Genomic DNA, 16,163 nt, shown 5'->3' on the forward strand with positions numbered 1-16,163 from the left:
TTCACACAGAATTTTCATGGGTAGAACAACTAAATGTTAGCAGGAAGTAAATTACAAAATAAGTATTTCAGGTATATTATTAGATTAGCATAAGTTATTTGAAAAATTAGTGACCAACCTATACTTGCTCTTACAGATGGAAAATCTGAGTGAAGCTGATGGGGCCATGGCATGGTTAGATCGCCTGGAGTTGCAGTACTACGAGACACAGCTAGAACTATATGATGTTCAATTTGAGATATTGAAGCATGAGGAAATGTTGCTTATAACAGAACTGAATACACTACGAAGGCAAATGAAAGGTAACTAGGGTCTTTTCTGTTCTTGTGCTGTGAGTTAGCAGTGGTAACTAATTATGCTGACACATAGCAGCCAAACGGACACTATTTCAGCTTATGTTAGGCCCATTATACCCTATGGATATGATCGGGTTATACATCAGGAGCAGTTTCCACCACCTGGTCAGAAATGCAAAGAAAACCACTTCTCATGTTAATATGTAAAAATTGGTTACTCAACAGATGGAGCTTGAAATATTTAACCCTTTCCCGCACTTTGACATAATGCTACGTCAAGGTACTGAAGTAGGTCAGGCACCTTGACGTATTATCATGTCAAGTGGAACACATTGGAACCGCCAATGTGCCCACAGGATCACCAGCAGGAGCGCAGATGAAATATGTTGCTGCACTCCTGCTGTGATCAAATCTAATTGCAACGGTGTATAAATATATTTTAGATCATAGACACCATATAAAATAACACCCATATTTTTGGTACCACAACAGACCATGTACTACAAATATATATACTAATTTTAGGTAATCGATAAACTATAAAATCTATGGTGAAATCATTTATTTATCCAACATGGAGAAAGAAAGGTGAAAAAACTAGAAAGCAAGGTGGAGGGAATCCTGGCAGCAGACAGACATCAGAGACGGGAGGGAAGGCAGAAGGATAGGAATTATACTTACCACTCAACTGTATTCAGGTGTATGTAGGGTCACCATTTCGGCAAACCTCGCACTTGGGAGTGGGGTCACCGGTAGAGAGGAGGCTGAAGACTTGGGTGACCGGCAGTTGAGAAAAATACAATGCAGAAGAACCTGCCTGTTGCCACCGCGACCTGTATTGAAAAAAGAAAAGAATCTAAACTAGAAAATGCTACAGACCTGCTAAGCAGCCCGTGTCTATCTTCTACGGACACTAGGCTAGAACTGATCAGCCGGGAGGATGGGTTTATCCTGCATAGGAGTCCACCTTGTTTTCGATCTAGTATAAGCCTCGTAGTAGCAGGGCCTATACCCATGGTGTTGTATTCCCAAATGAATCATGAGAAAAGGTTTTATGGTGGGTACAAAAAAAATGAAAACATATTTGGTACAGTTGAAATATTTGTAGTCCCAATAACAAGGTGTGTAAAACGTTAAATCTGTAGCAAACTGCTTTTGGTTGCAGAAAAAGCGGAGGAGGTGGTCTATTATGACACGTGTGATGATCCTCAGGAACTACAGACGTTTGAGCAGTCCAATAACCATCAGAGTTCAACACACCCGATGCTCAGAAGAAAAGCTCAGCAACTGGAGTCAAAACGAGGGAATATCTCTTCAAGACGAGCTTTACTGAGGAACAAAAAAGTATGTCACAACCAAAGCAAAATTATGCAGATCCTGACACTAGTTTAGTAGACTAAGATTTAGACAGCATAAACTTAGGCCAGGCAATCTGAATGTGTCCCAAATTTATCACAGTAGCGCATTCTATATAATAAATTTGGTGCATCTTGCGAGACACTTTTCATTATACCAACTCTTGGTTGACTTCGTTTTCGTTTAGCGCACCTTGGTGCATTTTAAGCCACACCCTTATCGCTAAGCCACACCATATTTTTCCAGACACGCTTTAAAAGTTTCTAGTGAGTTGCAAACGTTTTTTCTTGAAATTAGTCAATGCGACAAAATTGTATGCATTTTTCTACACTTTTTTTTTTTTTTTTTTAAATCATGTACAGCATATTTTTGATTAACAAGAAAGTGTTTTACAAAACACACGTACTAAAGTGCAGAAAATACAAAAGTTGTGCAAAGCACGCAACACATTCCACTCAAAACCCTACCCCAACCTCCCTTCCCTCCCGGTACACCTGGAACAAATTCCACCTATTTCAAAAATATACATGATCTCACACAGTTATTTGGGTAATAAAAAAAAAATCATCATCCTCATCCAAAATAATATCAAGCAGCAAGAAGTCTAGTGATAACATATAGGTAGATAAATTGCTCAACACTCTACAGCAGGGGTCCCAAACTCGGCCGGGTAAATGGGCCGAACGTAGAAAAAATTTGACGTTGACGAGCTGCATTACATTGAAATTTGATACAATACAAAATTATTGTTAATTAGTTATTTCAACTACCATAATAATACTACTTTACTATAGTAATAACGCTAGGTTTAAACATACTGGAAATTTGTGAGTTTACACGTGTATTTTAACAATCCAGTTTAAGTGGCGCTAAATGCAGTCTGGCGGCTCGGTTGGCAGCGTTTCGCAGACACTAGAATCTCAAGATTGGGCAGCCCCTCCTTAGATTGTGCCACAGTGCCCTCTGTAGGGAGTGCCACAGTGCCCTCTGTAGGGAGTGCCACAGTGCCCTCTGTAGGGAGTGCCACAGTGCCCTCTGTAGGGAGTGCCACAGTGCCCTCTGTAGGGAGTGCCACAGTGCCCTCTGTAGATGGCTCCATTGGGGCTCCTTCTAGGAGTCTAATCCACAGCCAGATCGTTGCCGATGCTTTGGACGGGGATTCCTCTGCTGGAGGAGCCCCTGACGTCATTGTCCATAGACAATAACACCAAGGGATCCTCCTGGACCGGAATGTGATGTCGGGGGCAACCCCAGAGCAGGAGTCCTGGGCAAAGTGGTACTAGCACTCTGCCTGGGACTCAAGCTTTTCTCCTGACATCACTGTCCATATATGGACAGTGATGTCAGGGGAAACCCCAGAGCTGGAGTCCCAGAGCAGAGCGCTAGTATAGGCTCTGCTCCGGAACTCTGGGGAAGCCCCTGACTTTACTGTTCATATATGAAGTCCCAGGCAGAGCTCTAGTAGTGCTCTGCCTGGGACTCCAGCTCTGCTCCTGACATCACTGTCCATATATGTACAGTGATGTCAGGGGTTTCCCCAGCCAGAGTGCCGGACCAGAGCCGCTGCACCAGTGATGTCTGGGGCAACCCCAGAGCCGAAGTCCCGGGCAGAGCGCTACTAGCTCTGCTCTTGACATCACTGTCCATATATGGACACTGGTGTCAGGGGTTTCCCCAGTTCCGGAGCAGAGCCGCTTCTAGAGCTCTGCCTGGGACTCCTGCTCTGCTCCTGACATCACTGTCCATATATGTGTATCCTGTATACAGAGCAGCTGTATCTACCACTGAAACCTGTATTCGTCAAGGCAGAAGCACTGACGGCTTCAGTGTCAGCGGGCCCTGCGTGTCTCTGACACGCAGGATTGAGCCGTTTCTGATCACATCTAAGTTCATAACTTAGATGTGATCGATAACAGGTGGATCTGACATGCAGGTCCCACTGATACTGAACCCGTCAGTGCTTCTGACCTGACGGATACAGGTTTCTGTTCTAGATACAGGTGCTCTGTATACAGGATACAAAGCAGCTGTATCCCAAAAAGTCATTTGAAAGTTGCACCAATCACACCTTTTATTTAAAAAAATAAATAAAAGATTTCAAAAGTGTAAATAGAATTCAAGTAATTTAACCATGTATATCTTAGTTTCAGCATTTGGTTCCCTGCATAATAACACAGCACGCTCGCTTTTGCTGTTCAATAGCAACTAGAGTCAGTTATTCTAGTGTTGCTAAGTGAAAGTTATGAGAAATAATAATTTATTCACCTTTTCATATTCCCCCACCTCTGCCTGTCTTGTTTACAATGATGCAGGGAGAATGTGTTGTCCGGGCACATGACTGTGGCAGACAATCACTGTCAGCGGTGATGTGTCCCTCTTACTGATGTCATTGCTGCGGTATTGTAAATAAAGGCTGTCAGGGACCACTGAATCAGTGGTAAAGGTTTAACCCGTTAATACCGAAGATCTTTTAAACCTTAACCCCTTCACGACTGCCATACGGCTATATACGTTCTAACTGCCGATGCCCCGTGCAGTTAGCACGTGTATAGACGTCGGTAGCCTGGAACGGGTTTAACGAGTGCAGTGCTGCTTCAGTGTGAGCAGCACTGTACTCTGTCTGTTGAGGCTTTGAGAGCCCCGGAATACACCCCCCACTGTAGATAGTGCCACCCACAACCCATGCAAAACCCTCTGTAGATAGTGCCACCTAGGCTCCCTCCAGCATCGGAATCTCTGGCCAGCGCTCTAGCAGTGACGTTAGTGGGGAATCCCCTTCCGAAACTCTGGCCAGGGATTCTGCTGCTGGAGAAGCCCCTGGTGTCACTATCCATATATGGACAATGACGTCAGCGGCTCTGTCTAGGAGCGGAATCCCTGGTGTCGGATCGCTATGGCATTATATTGGCACTATCTACAGGGGATACTGTGGCGCTATCTACATGGGGACTGTGTGTGGCACTATGTGGACATTATCTACATTGAGAACTGTGGCACTATGTGGGCACTGTGGCACTATTTACATTGGGCACTGGCACTATGTGGGCAATGTGGCACTATCTGCAGTGGTATTGCATCACTATCTACATGGGCACTGTGGTGTTTTCAGGGGGTTGGGACAAAAAACCCTAACGAATAAAATTCATCCATTTTTTTTTTTCAACGTGCATGAAAAACGCATGGCAAATGCCGGATAAAAACAGTCAGACGGCCGGGAAATGGATTACATTTTTGAGACACATTGATGCAAAACAGCCATGAAAAACTGACCGTTGATTCGTTGTTGACTGACATTTTTTTCACGGTCGCGTGTATATAGCCCTCTTCACTCTCCCCTCACAGTGATCCAGGGTGACAGAGAGAGAAGAGGACTAATTGTTACAGAGCAATACTGTGTGTGTGTGTGTGTGTGTGTGTGTGTGTATATATATATATATATATATATATATATATATATATATATATATATATATATACAAAAAAATTTTTAGCCATAAAACTAGGGAAACATTTTTATATTTAATGAGCTCTTCAATGTACAGTTCTGATGACAATGACTACTCTGAGCTGGATAATCATGATAAAGCATTGAGGTAAAGGGGTTGTCCGGACATTTTTTTTTATTGATGGCCTATCCTTAGTCATCAATATCAGATTGGTGGGGTTCTGACTCCCAGCACCCCTACCGATCAGCTGACTAAAGGGGCTTCAGCGTTCGTGGCCGTGTCCTCTTCAGTGTTTATCAGGGACAGCGCCATACACATCGGTAGCAGCTGTTCCTGCGATTGCAGCTCAGTCCCATTCAATTGAATTGGACCAGAACTACAATCTCACATCGTGTCGAACAGCATTATGGGGGATGTGTGCGTGATGTAAGCGAAGAAAGCTGCAATACGGGTAAATGTAAGTTAGTAAAGTGCTTTATTACTGTTGAATTGCTGAGTGAATGCTGGTTTTTGTCATCGGGCAAAGACACATGGAAATGATTCATTTGTGTCCTTTCCAATGCTTTTAGGATCAGTGCATAGAGACACAGGAACTTAAACTACAACAGTACCAGGAAACACAGAGGCGGCTTGAGCAGCATCACTCTGCACAGATGGTGAGTATGGAGTCTATGAATAGTTTGTTTTCTGATTCCACGCCAAACCCCTAGTGCAAGTGGAGGCTTTCTACCATTGCAACCAATGTGTGGGAGACACTTTAACAGCGCCCTTTGTGTTACAACAGAAAAAAGAAATGAAAAAAGAAGACAATAGAAAAATAAAAGAATGGGTTGATCAGGAACGTCAAAAAACACTACAGAGATTAAAAAGCTTTAAAGATGTAAGTGTTCCATTTCAGTGTTCAAGTTGTGCACAGTCGTGTTCTGCTGAATGAATCAAAAATTGTAAATTCAAGCGTATTTATTAATGGAAGCTTCTTGGTTTTGTAACTTCTCTTCCACTAGAAAAAAGAATCTCATGTTGTACTGAAAACCTCTCGAATGCAGTCGCATTTACCCAGTAAATCCAGTCAGAGATTGAAACCCTCAGAGGAAGAAAAGGGGCCCAGTAGCGATTCATCAGACATCCCTGTCCAGATTTTTGTTAAAGAAGGAAATTCTAAATGTAGATCGTCCACTGACGACCCCTCCAAGCAAGATTATTTTCCACCACCTATTGCTCCTCCTCCACCACCACCTCCTCCTCCTCCTCCTTTTCTTCCTCCAGCAGCACCTCCACTGCCTTTAACATTACGTACTTCTCTATTAGAAAGTCCATCTCACCTGCCTCATTCAGTTGAAACTCAAGTGTTGATAGGTGAAGATGCTGGAAATCAAACTACATCAGGAAAACTAAAAGCACAATTGAACCGACATTCAGGTAAGGAAATTCCGTTAACTTTTTTTTAATATTTTATGTGTAATTTCGTTTTAGTTTTTTTGTCAGACATTCATCTTAATATTTTTGCATGTTGTGGTGTTTTTTTGTTTTATATATTGTCTGTTAACTGACTAAAACTTTAGTGCACATATTGCCCATTTGTATGTCTGTCGCCACCTGGCATGGTTTTGGTAGGATTTTTCGGAAGAATGATAATCTTGCCTGATGCCACTGCTGTAGATTTCTGAATAATAAAATATCAGGCAGAATGTTTATGGGCCGTTGCATATCAACAATCTAGGAATGACCACTGGGTGACAACTGCAAATCTGTATGTATTATGCTGTTGTCACTGAATATTCACCAGACTGCTTCCTGATACCTGTAGATCGGCCCGGTAAATGTGCCGCACATAGAATAAACGGGCCGCATTACATTTAAATTTGATACAATACAAATTATTGTTGATTTATTAGTTATTTGAACTACTATAATAATACTACATTAATATAACAATACTACATTACTATAATAATACCACTAGGTTTAAACTTACCGGAAATTTGCGAGTTTACTCGACGTGTACTTTAACAATTAAGTTTAAGTGTCGCTAAATGTAGTCCAGCGGCTCAGTATGCAGAGTTTGTCAGACACAAGAATCTCAAGATTGGGCAGCCCCTTCTTAGATTGCGTCACAGTGCCCTCTTTAGATAGTGCCACACCCCCCTAGATGATGCCACAGTGCCCTCTGTAGATAGTGCCACATACAAACCTCCTATAGATAGTGCCACACACACAGACCCCTGTAGATCGCTCCATTGAGGCTCCCTCTAGGAGTGGAATCCCCAGCCAGAGCGTTGCCGACGCTTTAGCAAGGGATTACTCTGATGGAGGAGCCCCTGACGTCACTGTCCATAGACTGTGACGTCAGGGGATCCTCCTGGACCGGAATGTGATGTCAGGGGCAACCCCAGAGCAGGAGTCCCGGGCAGAGTGGTACTTGGACTCCAGCTCTGCTCCTGACATCACTGTCCATTTATGGACAGTGATGTCTGGGGCTTCCCCAGCCGGAGTCTTGGAGCAGAGCCACTTCTAGCACTCTGCCTGGGTCTCCAGCTCTGCTCCTGACATCACTGTCCATCTATGGACAGCGATGTCAGGGGCTTCCACAGAGAAGGAGTCTCGGAGCAGAGCACTAGTATAGTCTCTGCTCTGGTACTCCTTCTCTGGGGAAGCCCCTGACATTACTGTCCATACGTGGACAGTGACTTCAGGGGTTCCTCCAGCAGTGGGAAAGCGTCGGCGGCAATGCTCTATCTAGCTGGGGATTCCACTCCTAGAGTGAGCCCCGATAGAGCTATCTACTACAGCGGGCTGTGTGACGGCATGAAGGGGCGCCAGGGCGCTTCTCCTTCAGACTGCTCTCCTCTCCCGAGGAAGCTACAGTGCCACGCAGGCCGCAAATGACGTTCTCAGGGGCCGCATGTGGCTGTAGATGATGTGAGGTTATTTCTAACCAATCATCTCATCCCCTTCCTGCAGTGGACTGGAGTTTGCACTCTGCCTGTGACATGCATGCTGTTGAATAAGGAACTCTGCAGCCTCTCCTGTGCCTCCTGATACTCTCCAACTTCCTGCTCTCAATTTAGAATGATCAATAGAATTGGTTTCTGATAGATGTGATCCTGCTGCACCTCCTGTTATACCTGGGCATGGAATTATGGGACTTGCAGGCACTGATTTCTATAATCAGGATGAACAGGAGCTGGAATATTCTCGTCTATAAGGAAGTTAGAGATTGCCTGGGGAAAATAGAAGATCATTGTTATAATGCGGACTAGGTTGAGGGCTGGAGGGAATGATTTCATGTGTCTGCCATGGTTAAAGTTGTTCTCCAGCCAAAGCTATTTGACTAGAGAATCATTCCATATTGAGCTGGTTATAGGCATTTCATAGGGTTCAGCTAACAGCTTTAACCCCTAAATAAGCATGCATGTTTGGCAGAGCTGAATGTGCACGCTATTTTAATAGAACACGGGAGATAAATGGCTCCCAGACACCTCTGGGTTCACAATGTCACTCTGTTGAATTTTTGTTTACCCCAATGTCATACTTTGCCAGGCCACAACTACCATTAGTTACTAGTACTATCCATCAATAGACCGCTTCCATCCCACTACCAAGTTCTACATATATGGTGGCCTCAGATGCTTAAAGAGGTTGTCCGGTGTTAGAAAAACATGGCTGATTTCTCCCACAAACCGTGCCACACCTGTCCACAGGTTTTGTCTGGTTTTGCAACTCTACTTCATTAAAGTTCATTTTAAGCTGTTTGAGTAGCCATGTTTTCAGAATCCTGGACAACAACTTTACTGTCAAAACCCTATTACAAATTTAAAGGCTTATTCACACGAATGGGTGTCACATCGGTCGTGAAAAACATAGATTTGAGTCTATTGAGGGATCCGGGAAAACGGGCAAAAATAGGACGTCTTCTTATTTTAACGGGCCGTTCACACGGTCCGTTAAAAAAACAGCCGAGTGAATAGCTCCATAGAAGTACATTGATTTTAATGCAGCCGTGTGACAGTCGTTAAAAAAAAAAAAAATGTCCGTCACATGGCCGATTTATGCCATTCGTGTGAATAACCTCTAAGTTGTGGGTGCATGTAATTTAAGTTTGAGCGCTTCTACCCTTGCTTGTTCCTATTTAGGAAGGAAGTAGTTCCTCTGAGTCTAGGAGAAAACCCTGGATCTTTCAGTGCAAATCGGTTTCTAAAAACGGCTGAAATTATTGCCTGGCGGAAATTCAAACTAATACACTGAAGGAAAAAAAACTTTTGAAATATCCTTGACGGTTGAAACATTAGAAATATCTTTACTGAAATTTTTTTACAGTTGACCTTAAATATACATAGTAGGCCTCGTTCTCAACTGCGTTTGCCATTTAGTTGTTATGCTCACCACGGTCACCGCCGACGGACTCATTGACTTTAATAGGTTCCCTCGAGGGTGCCAGTGGTTTTCCAGGAAACAATTGAGCAGCATGCTATATTCGCGGTATTCTCAGAAGGATCTGCGACGGAGGCCCCTAACGGAGCCTCCAACGCAGATGTGAAGGAGGCCGTATAAAGTGATTTTGCAAGCTAAGAAAATGTTCTTTACTATCAACGTCTGTATTTTGTTGAAACGATAGACATAATTAACCCCTTCCCGCGTTAGCCCTTTTTCAGATTTTCATTTTCGTTTTTTCCTCCCCACCTTCCAAAAGCCGTAACTTCTTTATTTTTCCGTCGATATAGTACTATATGCGGGACGAGTTGTAGTTTTTCGTAGCACCATTTATTGTTCCATATAATGTACTAGGAAACGGGAAAACAATTATTTGTGGGGTAGAAAATGAAAAAACAGCGATTCCTCCATTTGTTTTTTCGCGTCGTTTTTACGGAATTCACTCTCCAATTAAAACAACATGTTAACTTCATTCTGCGAGTCAATACGATTACGGCGATACTAAATATGTATAGTTTTTTCTATATTTTACTATTTTTACAAGTAAAAACCCAAGTGTAAAAAAGAAAATGTATTTTGTGTCACCAAATTCCGAGAGCCATAACTTTTTTATTTTTCCGTCGATTTAAGTGGTATGAGGCCTTATTTTTTGCTGGACAAGCTGTAGTTTTTAATAATACCATTTTCGTACATGTGACGTGATACATTTTTTACGGCGTTCACCATGCAGGTTAAATAATGATATATTGTAATAGTTCAGACTTTTACGGACGCGGCGATACCAATTATGTTTGTTTTACTATGCTCTAGGGGGGAAATGGGAAAAGGGGGTTTTTTTTAACTTTGAATTGTAAAATTTTTTACACAAAAAAACAACTTTATTTTACTAATTTTTACTTCTTTTTTTTATTCGTCCCCCTATGGGACTTCAACCAGCGATCGTTGGATCACTTGCACAATATACTGCAGTACTAATGTATTGCAGTATATCGCGATTCTGACAGGCAATAGGAGCACAAAGATGACAGACTTGGGGGCCTTCATTAGGCCCCCAGGCAGTCATAGCAACCATCGCCCCCCCCCTCTTTCTAACGATTTAAATGCTGCGGTCGTTATTGACCACAGCATTTAACAAGTTAAACGAGCGGGATCGCGCTCGAGCGCGATGCTGCTCGTTACTCTGAAGTGTCTGCTGTAACATACGGCCGACCTCGTATGGAGCGGGTTCACTCCGTGAGCCCGTTCCATACTTCCCCTACCCGACTTTGGCGTATGGATACGTTAAATGTCGGGAAGGGATTAAAGAGGACCTGTCACCTCTTCTGACATGTCTGTTTTAGTAAATAATTATATTGCCTATGAAATAATTCTGGAGCATCTTTTCTTACAACTCTACATTGTGTCGTTCCTCTGTTATTCCTCCTAGAAAGTTATGAATAAATTGACAACTGGGTGTTTGTCCCCAAACAGACTGGCAATGTCCAATCGGTGGGACAGAGTGAGTAGGGACATGTCCCTTGACAAGGGGAATAGTAACACTCAGTTGACCATTACATTTCTAGGAAGAATAACAGAGGAATGGAGGTCTAAAAAAAAATAGTGCAGAATTGTTATTTCATGGGGAATAAATGTATTTAGTAAAATTGACATGGCAGGAGAGGTGACAGGTCCTCTTTATAAATAGGCCAGCTAGTCCATGATATTGGCTTACCTGGTGCTTTATTTAACGGGTAGCCGCTCTGTTCCAGCCTGCTGCTGGGTCACATGATCTCCGTTCTAACTCCCTGAATCCTATAGTGCCTGCTGTAGGAACCGGAGGTCAGTCTCTCAATGCAAGTCTATGAGACTCACATCGAGGCTCCCATAGACTTGCATTAAAAGTCTGACTTCTTTCTGGTGCTTCTTTAATGACATCTACATTTTTTGGGAGTTTTTTTGCCTCTTCGCATTTTAGCAGTCAGAACTTTTTAATTGTTTCATTGACATGGCTGCATGAGGCCTTTAGGGTATGCCATAACAGACATTTATGGTACAGATCTCCGGGAAAGTTTTTGATGAAATCTTTAGGTTGTGCAGTTGAGAACACAACGTTGTTGTACATGTTAAACATGTCTGAGTTGGGAATAACCCTTTAATGGCCGCCGTAAAAAAGCAGTTTTGCAGTCGTTCAGGTAAGTAATCTATTAAAATATAATACTATATAGTAGTAGTAACAATGAATGCAAAATGTTGTCCATCTGATATTACTACACATGAAGAACCAGTCCTCTCCATATTTTGCTTTTAGGTTCCATGGAAGAGGTGTTGGCATCATTGAAACGAAGTGAGAATCTTCTCCGTAGGGTGGAACCACCTCAGGCTTCAATCACCAATGTAAGAGACAATATTTTATCCGCCATAAGACAAGGAGTAAAACTGAAGAAGGTGTACAAGGATCCTGTGAATAAAGAGCCGGAAAATGAACTGGAGCGCAGTATAAGAGCGGCTATGTTGAGGATGAAAAAAGTTTCTGCTGACTCTGATGACGAAGAGAAAAGTGAATATATTAGTGGTGATTGGGACAATTAAAGGGGGATACACAAATCTCCTGGTTTAGACTGCCCTTCATTTTTATGTTAATTTAACCATTTTAATTTAAACATATCTGGTGGGATGTCACAAAGCCAATCACTCAATTGGCAAGAAGAATAGTAACATAAAGGAAGTAACGTAATCTGTGACTACCCAAACAGTATTTTTCTGTCTTATCGATTGTATCTTCTTCAAAAGCCAATCATGTTATAGAGTGCCTTGCAAAAGTATACACCCCCTTGGTGTTTTTCTTTTTTTTTTTTGCATTACAACCTTGAATTAAAATGGATTTTTGGGGGGTTTATACAACATGACAACCACTTTGAAGATTCAAAATGTAAGACCATAAAATAGAGCACTTTTTGTCCAATCTTCCAGGCATAACAGCTCTAAATCCTTCAAGTTAGGCCTCATGCACACGAACGTATTTTTTTCCTCCCGTAAATACGGGTCCTTTGTCACACGTATTCGACCCGTATTTACGAACCCGTGCCCGTATATACAGGTGCGGTGTCACCAGTATTCCACCCGTATTTACGGACCCGTTTTCTCTGCACTAATCGGCAGCCCCTTCTCTCTATCATTGCTGGAAAGAGAGAAGGGGCAGCCCTTTCGAGCAGAGATTCTGCAGCGATTGAAAGTAAAAGAAGTTCATACGTACCATTGTCTTGGTGACGCGTCCCTCTTTTGACATCCAGTCCGAAGTTTCATCCCATGTGACCGCTGCAGCCAATCACAGGCTTCAGCGGTCACATGGACTGCCGCGTCATCCAGGGAGGCCGGACTGGAGGAAGAAGCAGGTAAGTAATACTATTAACTCCAGCGGTAGTCACTGTCCCGGGTGCTGAAAGAGTTACTGCCGATCAGTTAACTCTTCCAGCACCCTGGACAGTGACTATCCCCTGACTTCGCCTAGCAACGCTCCCGTAATCACGGGTGCACACACGTAGCCACCTGTAATTACGGGAGCCCCATAGACTTCAATGGGCCTGCCCGTGTCGTTATTACGGCCTGAAATAGGACATGTTCTATATTTTTCAATGGCAAGGGCACCTTCCCGTAAGCATACGGGGAGGTACCTGTGGCCAATAGAAGTCTATGGGCCCGTAAATTACGGCTCGTAATTACGGGCGTTTTTACGTTCGTGTGCATGAGGCCTTAGATGAGTTTCTTGTAGAGCAGTCTTCAAGTCATGCCACAGATTCTCACTTGGATTGTCTGGGCTTTGACTGGGCCGTTCCAAGACATTTAAATGTTTCCCGGTAAACCACTCCAGCGTAGCTGTAGCATTAAGTTTAGGATCATTGTCCTGATGGAAGGTGAACCTCCAACCCAGTCTCTAATCTCTGGCAGACGGAAACAGATTTTCCCCAAGAATTGCCCTGTACTTGTTACCATCCATCTTTCCTTCAACCCTGACCAGTTTTTTCAGTACCTGCCAATGAAAAGCATCTCCACAGCATGATGCTGCCACCGCCATGCTTCACTGTGGGAATGGTGTTCTTGGGGTGATGGGAAGTGTTGGGTTTGTGCCACACATAGCGTTTCCCATGATGGCTAAAAAGTAAAACTTTTGTCTTCTCTGATCTGAACCTTCTTCCTTGTGTTTGGGGAGTTTGCCACATGCTGTTCAGTGAATTCAAAACCTGTTTTCTTATGATTTCTTTAAGCAATGGCTTTTTTTCTTGGTCATTATTCCATCAAGTCCCACTCTGTGAAGTGTACATCTTCTAGTGGTCCTATGGACAGATACTTCCATCTCCGCTGTGGATCCTTGGAGCTCCTTTAGTGTTATTGTTGGTGTTCTTGTTGAATATCTGAATAACGTTTTTGCCCGGTCTGAGTTTTGGTGGGTGACTTTCTCTTGTCAGGTTTGTAGTTGTGCCATATTTTTCCCATTTTGTTATAAGAAATGTAATGGTGCTCCGTGGAATATTCAAAGTTTGGGATTTTATTTTAATTTTTTTAATTAACCGACCCTGATCTATACTGGTCTCTGACTTGTTTGGAGAGCACCTTGGTCTTCATGTTGTTTGCTTAGTGGTGATGTAGTGGTAATGCCTCATGCACACGACCGTGTGTGCCAGCCGGATCCAGTCAGTGATCGGTGGAAAGATATGACATGTCCTATTTTTTAACGGATCGGAAAGTCGGGTCTGTTTTCAAGGTATTTTTTTTACTTTCACTAACAATTTGGACTATTTTGTTCCATTACATAAAATTGAATTTTAAATCCATTTAAATTCCAGCTTTTAAAGCAACAAAACAGGAAAAACACAAAGGGTGGGGGTGTGAATACCTCCGCAAGGCACTATGTTCTTCAAAATGCTATTCACTACTGATGCATTTAGTCAGAAATGACTGCTATAACATTTTCACGATTAAAGAGTCTCCATTATCTATTTTATTTTTACATATAAAAAGCACTGGAAATATCTTCATAATTGAGATTATTTTAAGGTAATTTCTTCAGTTAATTATAGATGTAAATTCATTAAAGGACTGCTTGATACATTTGTTGTGCAATTTTGATTACATTTTAGTATATACATTTATTATGATTTTAGAATCCTAACATGCTCTTTTGTTTTATTTTTTTAACGTATCAAATTGTAAGCTTGTTGGATTTCCTAAGGCCTCATTCACACGGCAGGGTTTCCCGGCTGGGTGCCGGCCGTTCATAAATCGGCCGCCACCCGGCTGCATTAGGAATAATAGACCCCTAATGGGGCTATTCACACGGCCGATTTTTTGACGGCCGGGAAAACCGGCCGTCAAAAAATAGGACATGCTCTATCTTCGCCCGGGTAGCCGGCCGCCCGGCTCCCATAGAAGTCTATGGGGCCGGGTATTACACGGCCATCACCGGGATGTGTCCCGAGTGATGGCCGGGTTTTCCGGCGCTTGCGCTCTATCTCCTCCTCCTCACAGCGCAGACTGCATGTGAGGAGGAGGAGTTGATGGCATTCTGACGAATGGCTGTACGCTGTGTGGCAGGGCCGGGGTGTACAGCAGGTGGAAGGGAGCGCTGCGCTGGCTCCCTTCTCCTGCTTGTTTTAAAAGCACCCTGGCCCGGCGACGCCACTATAGCAGAGCGGGGAGGTATCTCCCCGCTCTGCTATGTGCTAGCCGCACTTTAGCTCCTTGAAGGAGCGGAATCCCCGTGTGTTCGGGGATTCCGCTCCTGGACAGAGCACTTGATGTCTCTGTCCATATCTGGGCAGTGACATCAGGGGAAACTCCTGAAGCGGAATCCCCGAACACATGGGGATTCCCCTTCAGGAGTTGCCACTGATGTCACTGTCCAGATCTGCCCGGCCCGGCACGGATGCAAAACTTTATGCAAACCGGCCGGGCAGAATGGCCGATTTTACCGGCCGACACTCGGGCTTGGGAACGACCCGGTCGTGTGAATCCCGCCTAAGTGTCCACCACTGTGCAAATCTGAAATAATTGACTCATACATGCCGATCTGGAGATAGCACAATAGTTCGCAGGTTGTTGCACTAACCGATCTTACTTCCTTTATTGTCCGTAAAAAACTCAATAGAACTGGATGTTAGTGATTCATGCAACATACCCAATGTCTACTTTTTGTATTTCTGAAGAGTACTCACAGATGTTTTATTTAAAGCAACATATGTCTTAAGGTCCTCTCGTATAGCCGTGTGAACGAGCGCCGATCAACGAGACTGTTTGTTGATGGGCGCTCCTTTGCTGCTTTCACAAGGAGCTAGTATGGGGACGAGCGATCTTTCCTAATATTGCTTGTCCCCATACTTTTGTATCATGTCGGCAGCACGTCTCCCTGTTTACACAATGAGATGTGCTGCCGACAATTATCTTTTTTTTTTCACTTCAAAACGATACGATCAGCCGATGATCAAGAATTTGCTGGTTCATCTGCTGATCGCTGCCCTGTTTACACAGAGCAATTATCGGCAATGGGTGTTCTATGAACGAGCATTTGACCAATCATTGGCCGGGGTAAAAGGGCCTTTAGTTACTAAAATTTCTTATTATATATATATATATATATATATATATATATATATATATATAT

The 16,163-nt window shown here is 43.2% G+C and overlaps 1 protein-coding gene across 1 annotated transcript in view; it reads left to right on the forward strand.

Moving 5' to 3' along the window:
• WHAMM (WASP homolog associated with actin, golgi membranes and microtubules) overlaps window positions 1-14,614 on the forward strand; it is a 38,829-nt gene extending 24,215 nt beyond the window's left edge. Inside the window, exons 5-10 of the mRNA XM_075858064.1 lie at window positions 137-302; window positions 1,462-1,640; window positions 5,668-5,754; window positions 5,883-5,978; window positions 6,103-6,517; window positions 11,817-14,614. Coding sequence (XP_075714179.1) covers window positions 137-302; window positions 1,462-1,640; window positions 5,668-5,754; window positions 5,883-5,978; window positions 6,103-6,517; window positions 11,817-12,097 — 1,224 coding nt within the window. The 3' untranslated portion in view covers window positions 12,098-14,614. The remainder of the gene's footprint in view (window positions 1-136; window positions 303-1,461; window positions 1,641-5,667; window positions 5,755-5,882; window positions 5,979-6,102; window positions 6,518-11,816) is intronic.
• The last annotated feature ends 1,549 nt before the right edge of the window (window positions 14,615-16,163 follow it).

This window comes from Rhinoderma darwinii, chromosome 3 (genome assembly GCF_050947455.1).
Source record: "Rhinoderma darwinii isolate aRhiDar2 chromosome 3, aRhiDar2.hap1, whole genome shotgun sequence".
Classification (NCBI taxonomy): Eukaryota; Metazoa; Chordata; class Amphibia; order Anura; family Rhinodermatidae; genus Rhinoderma; species Rhinoderma darwinii.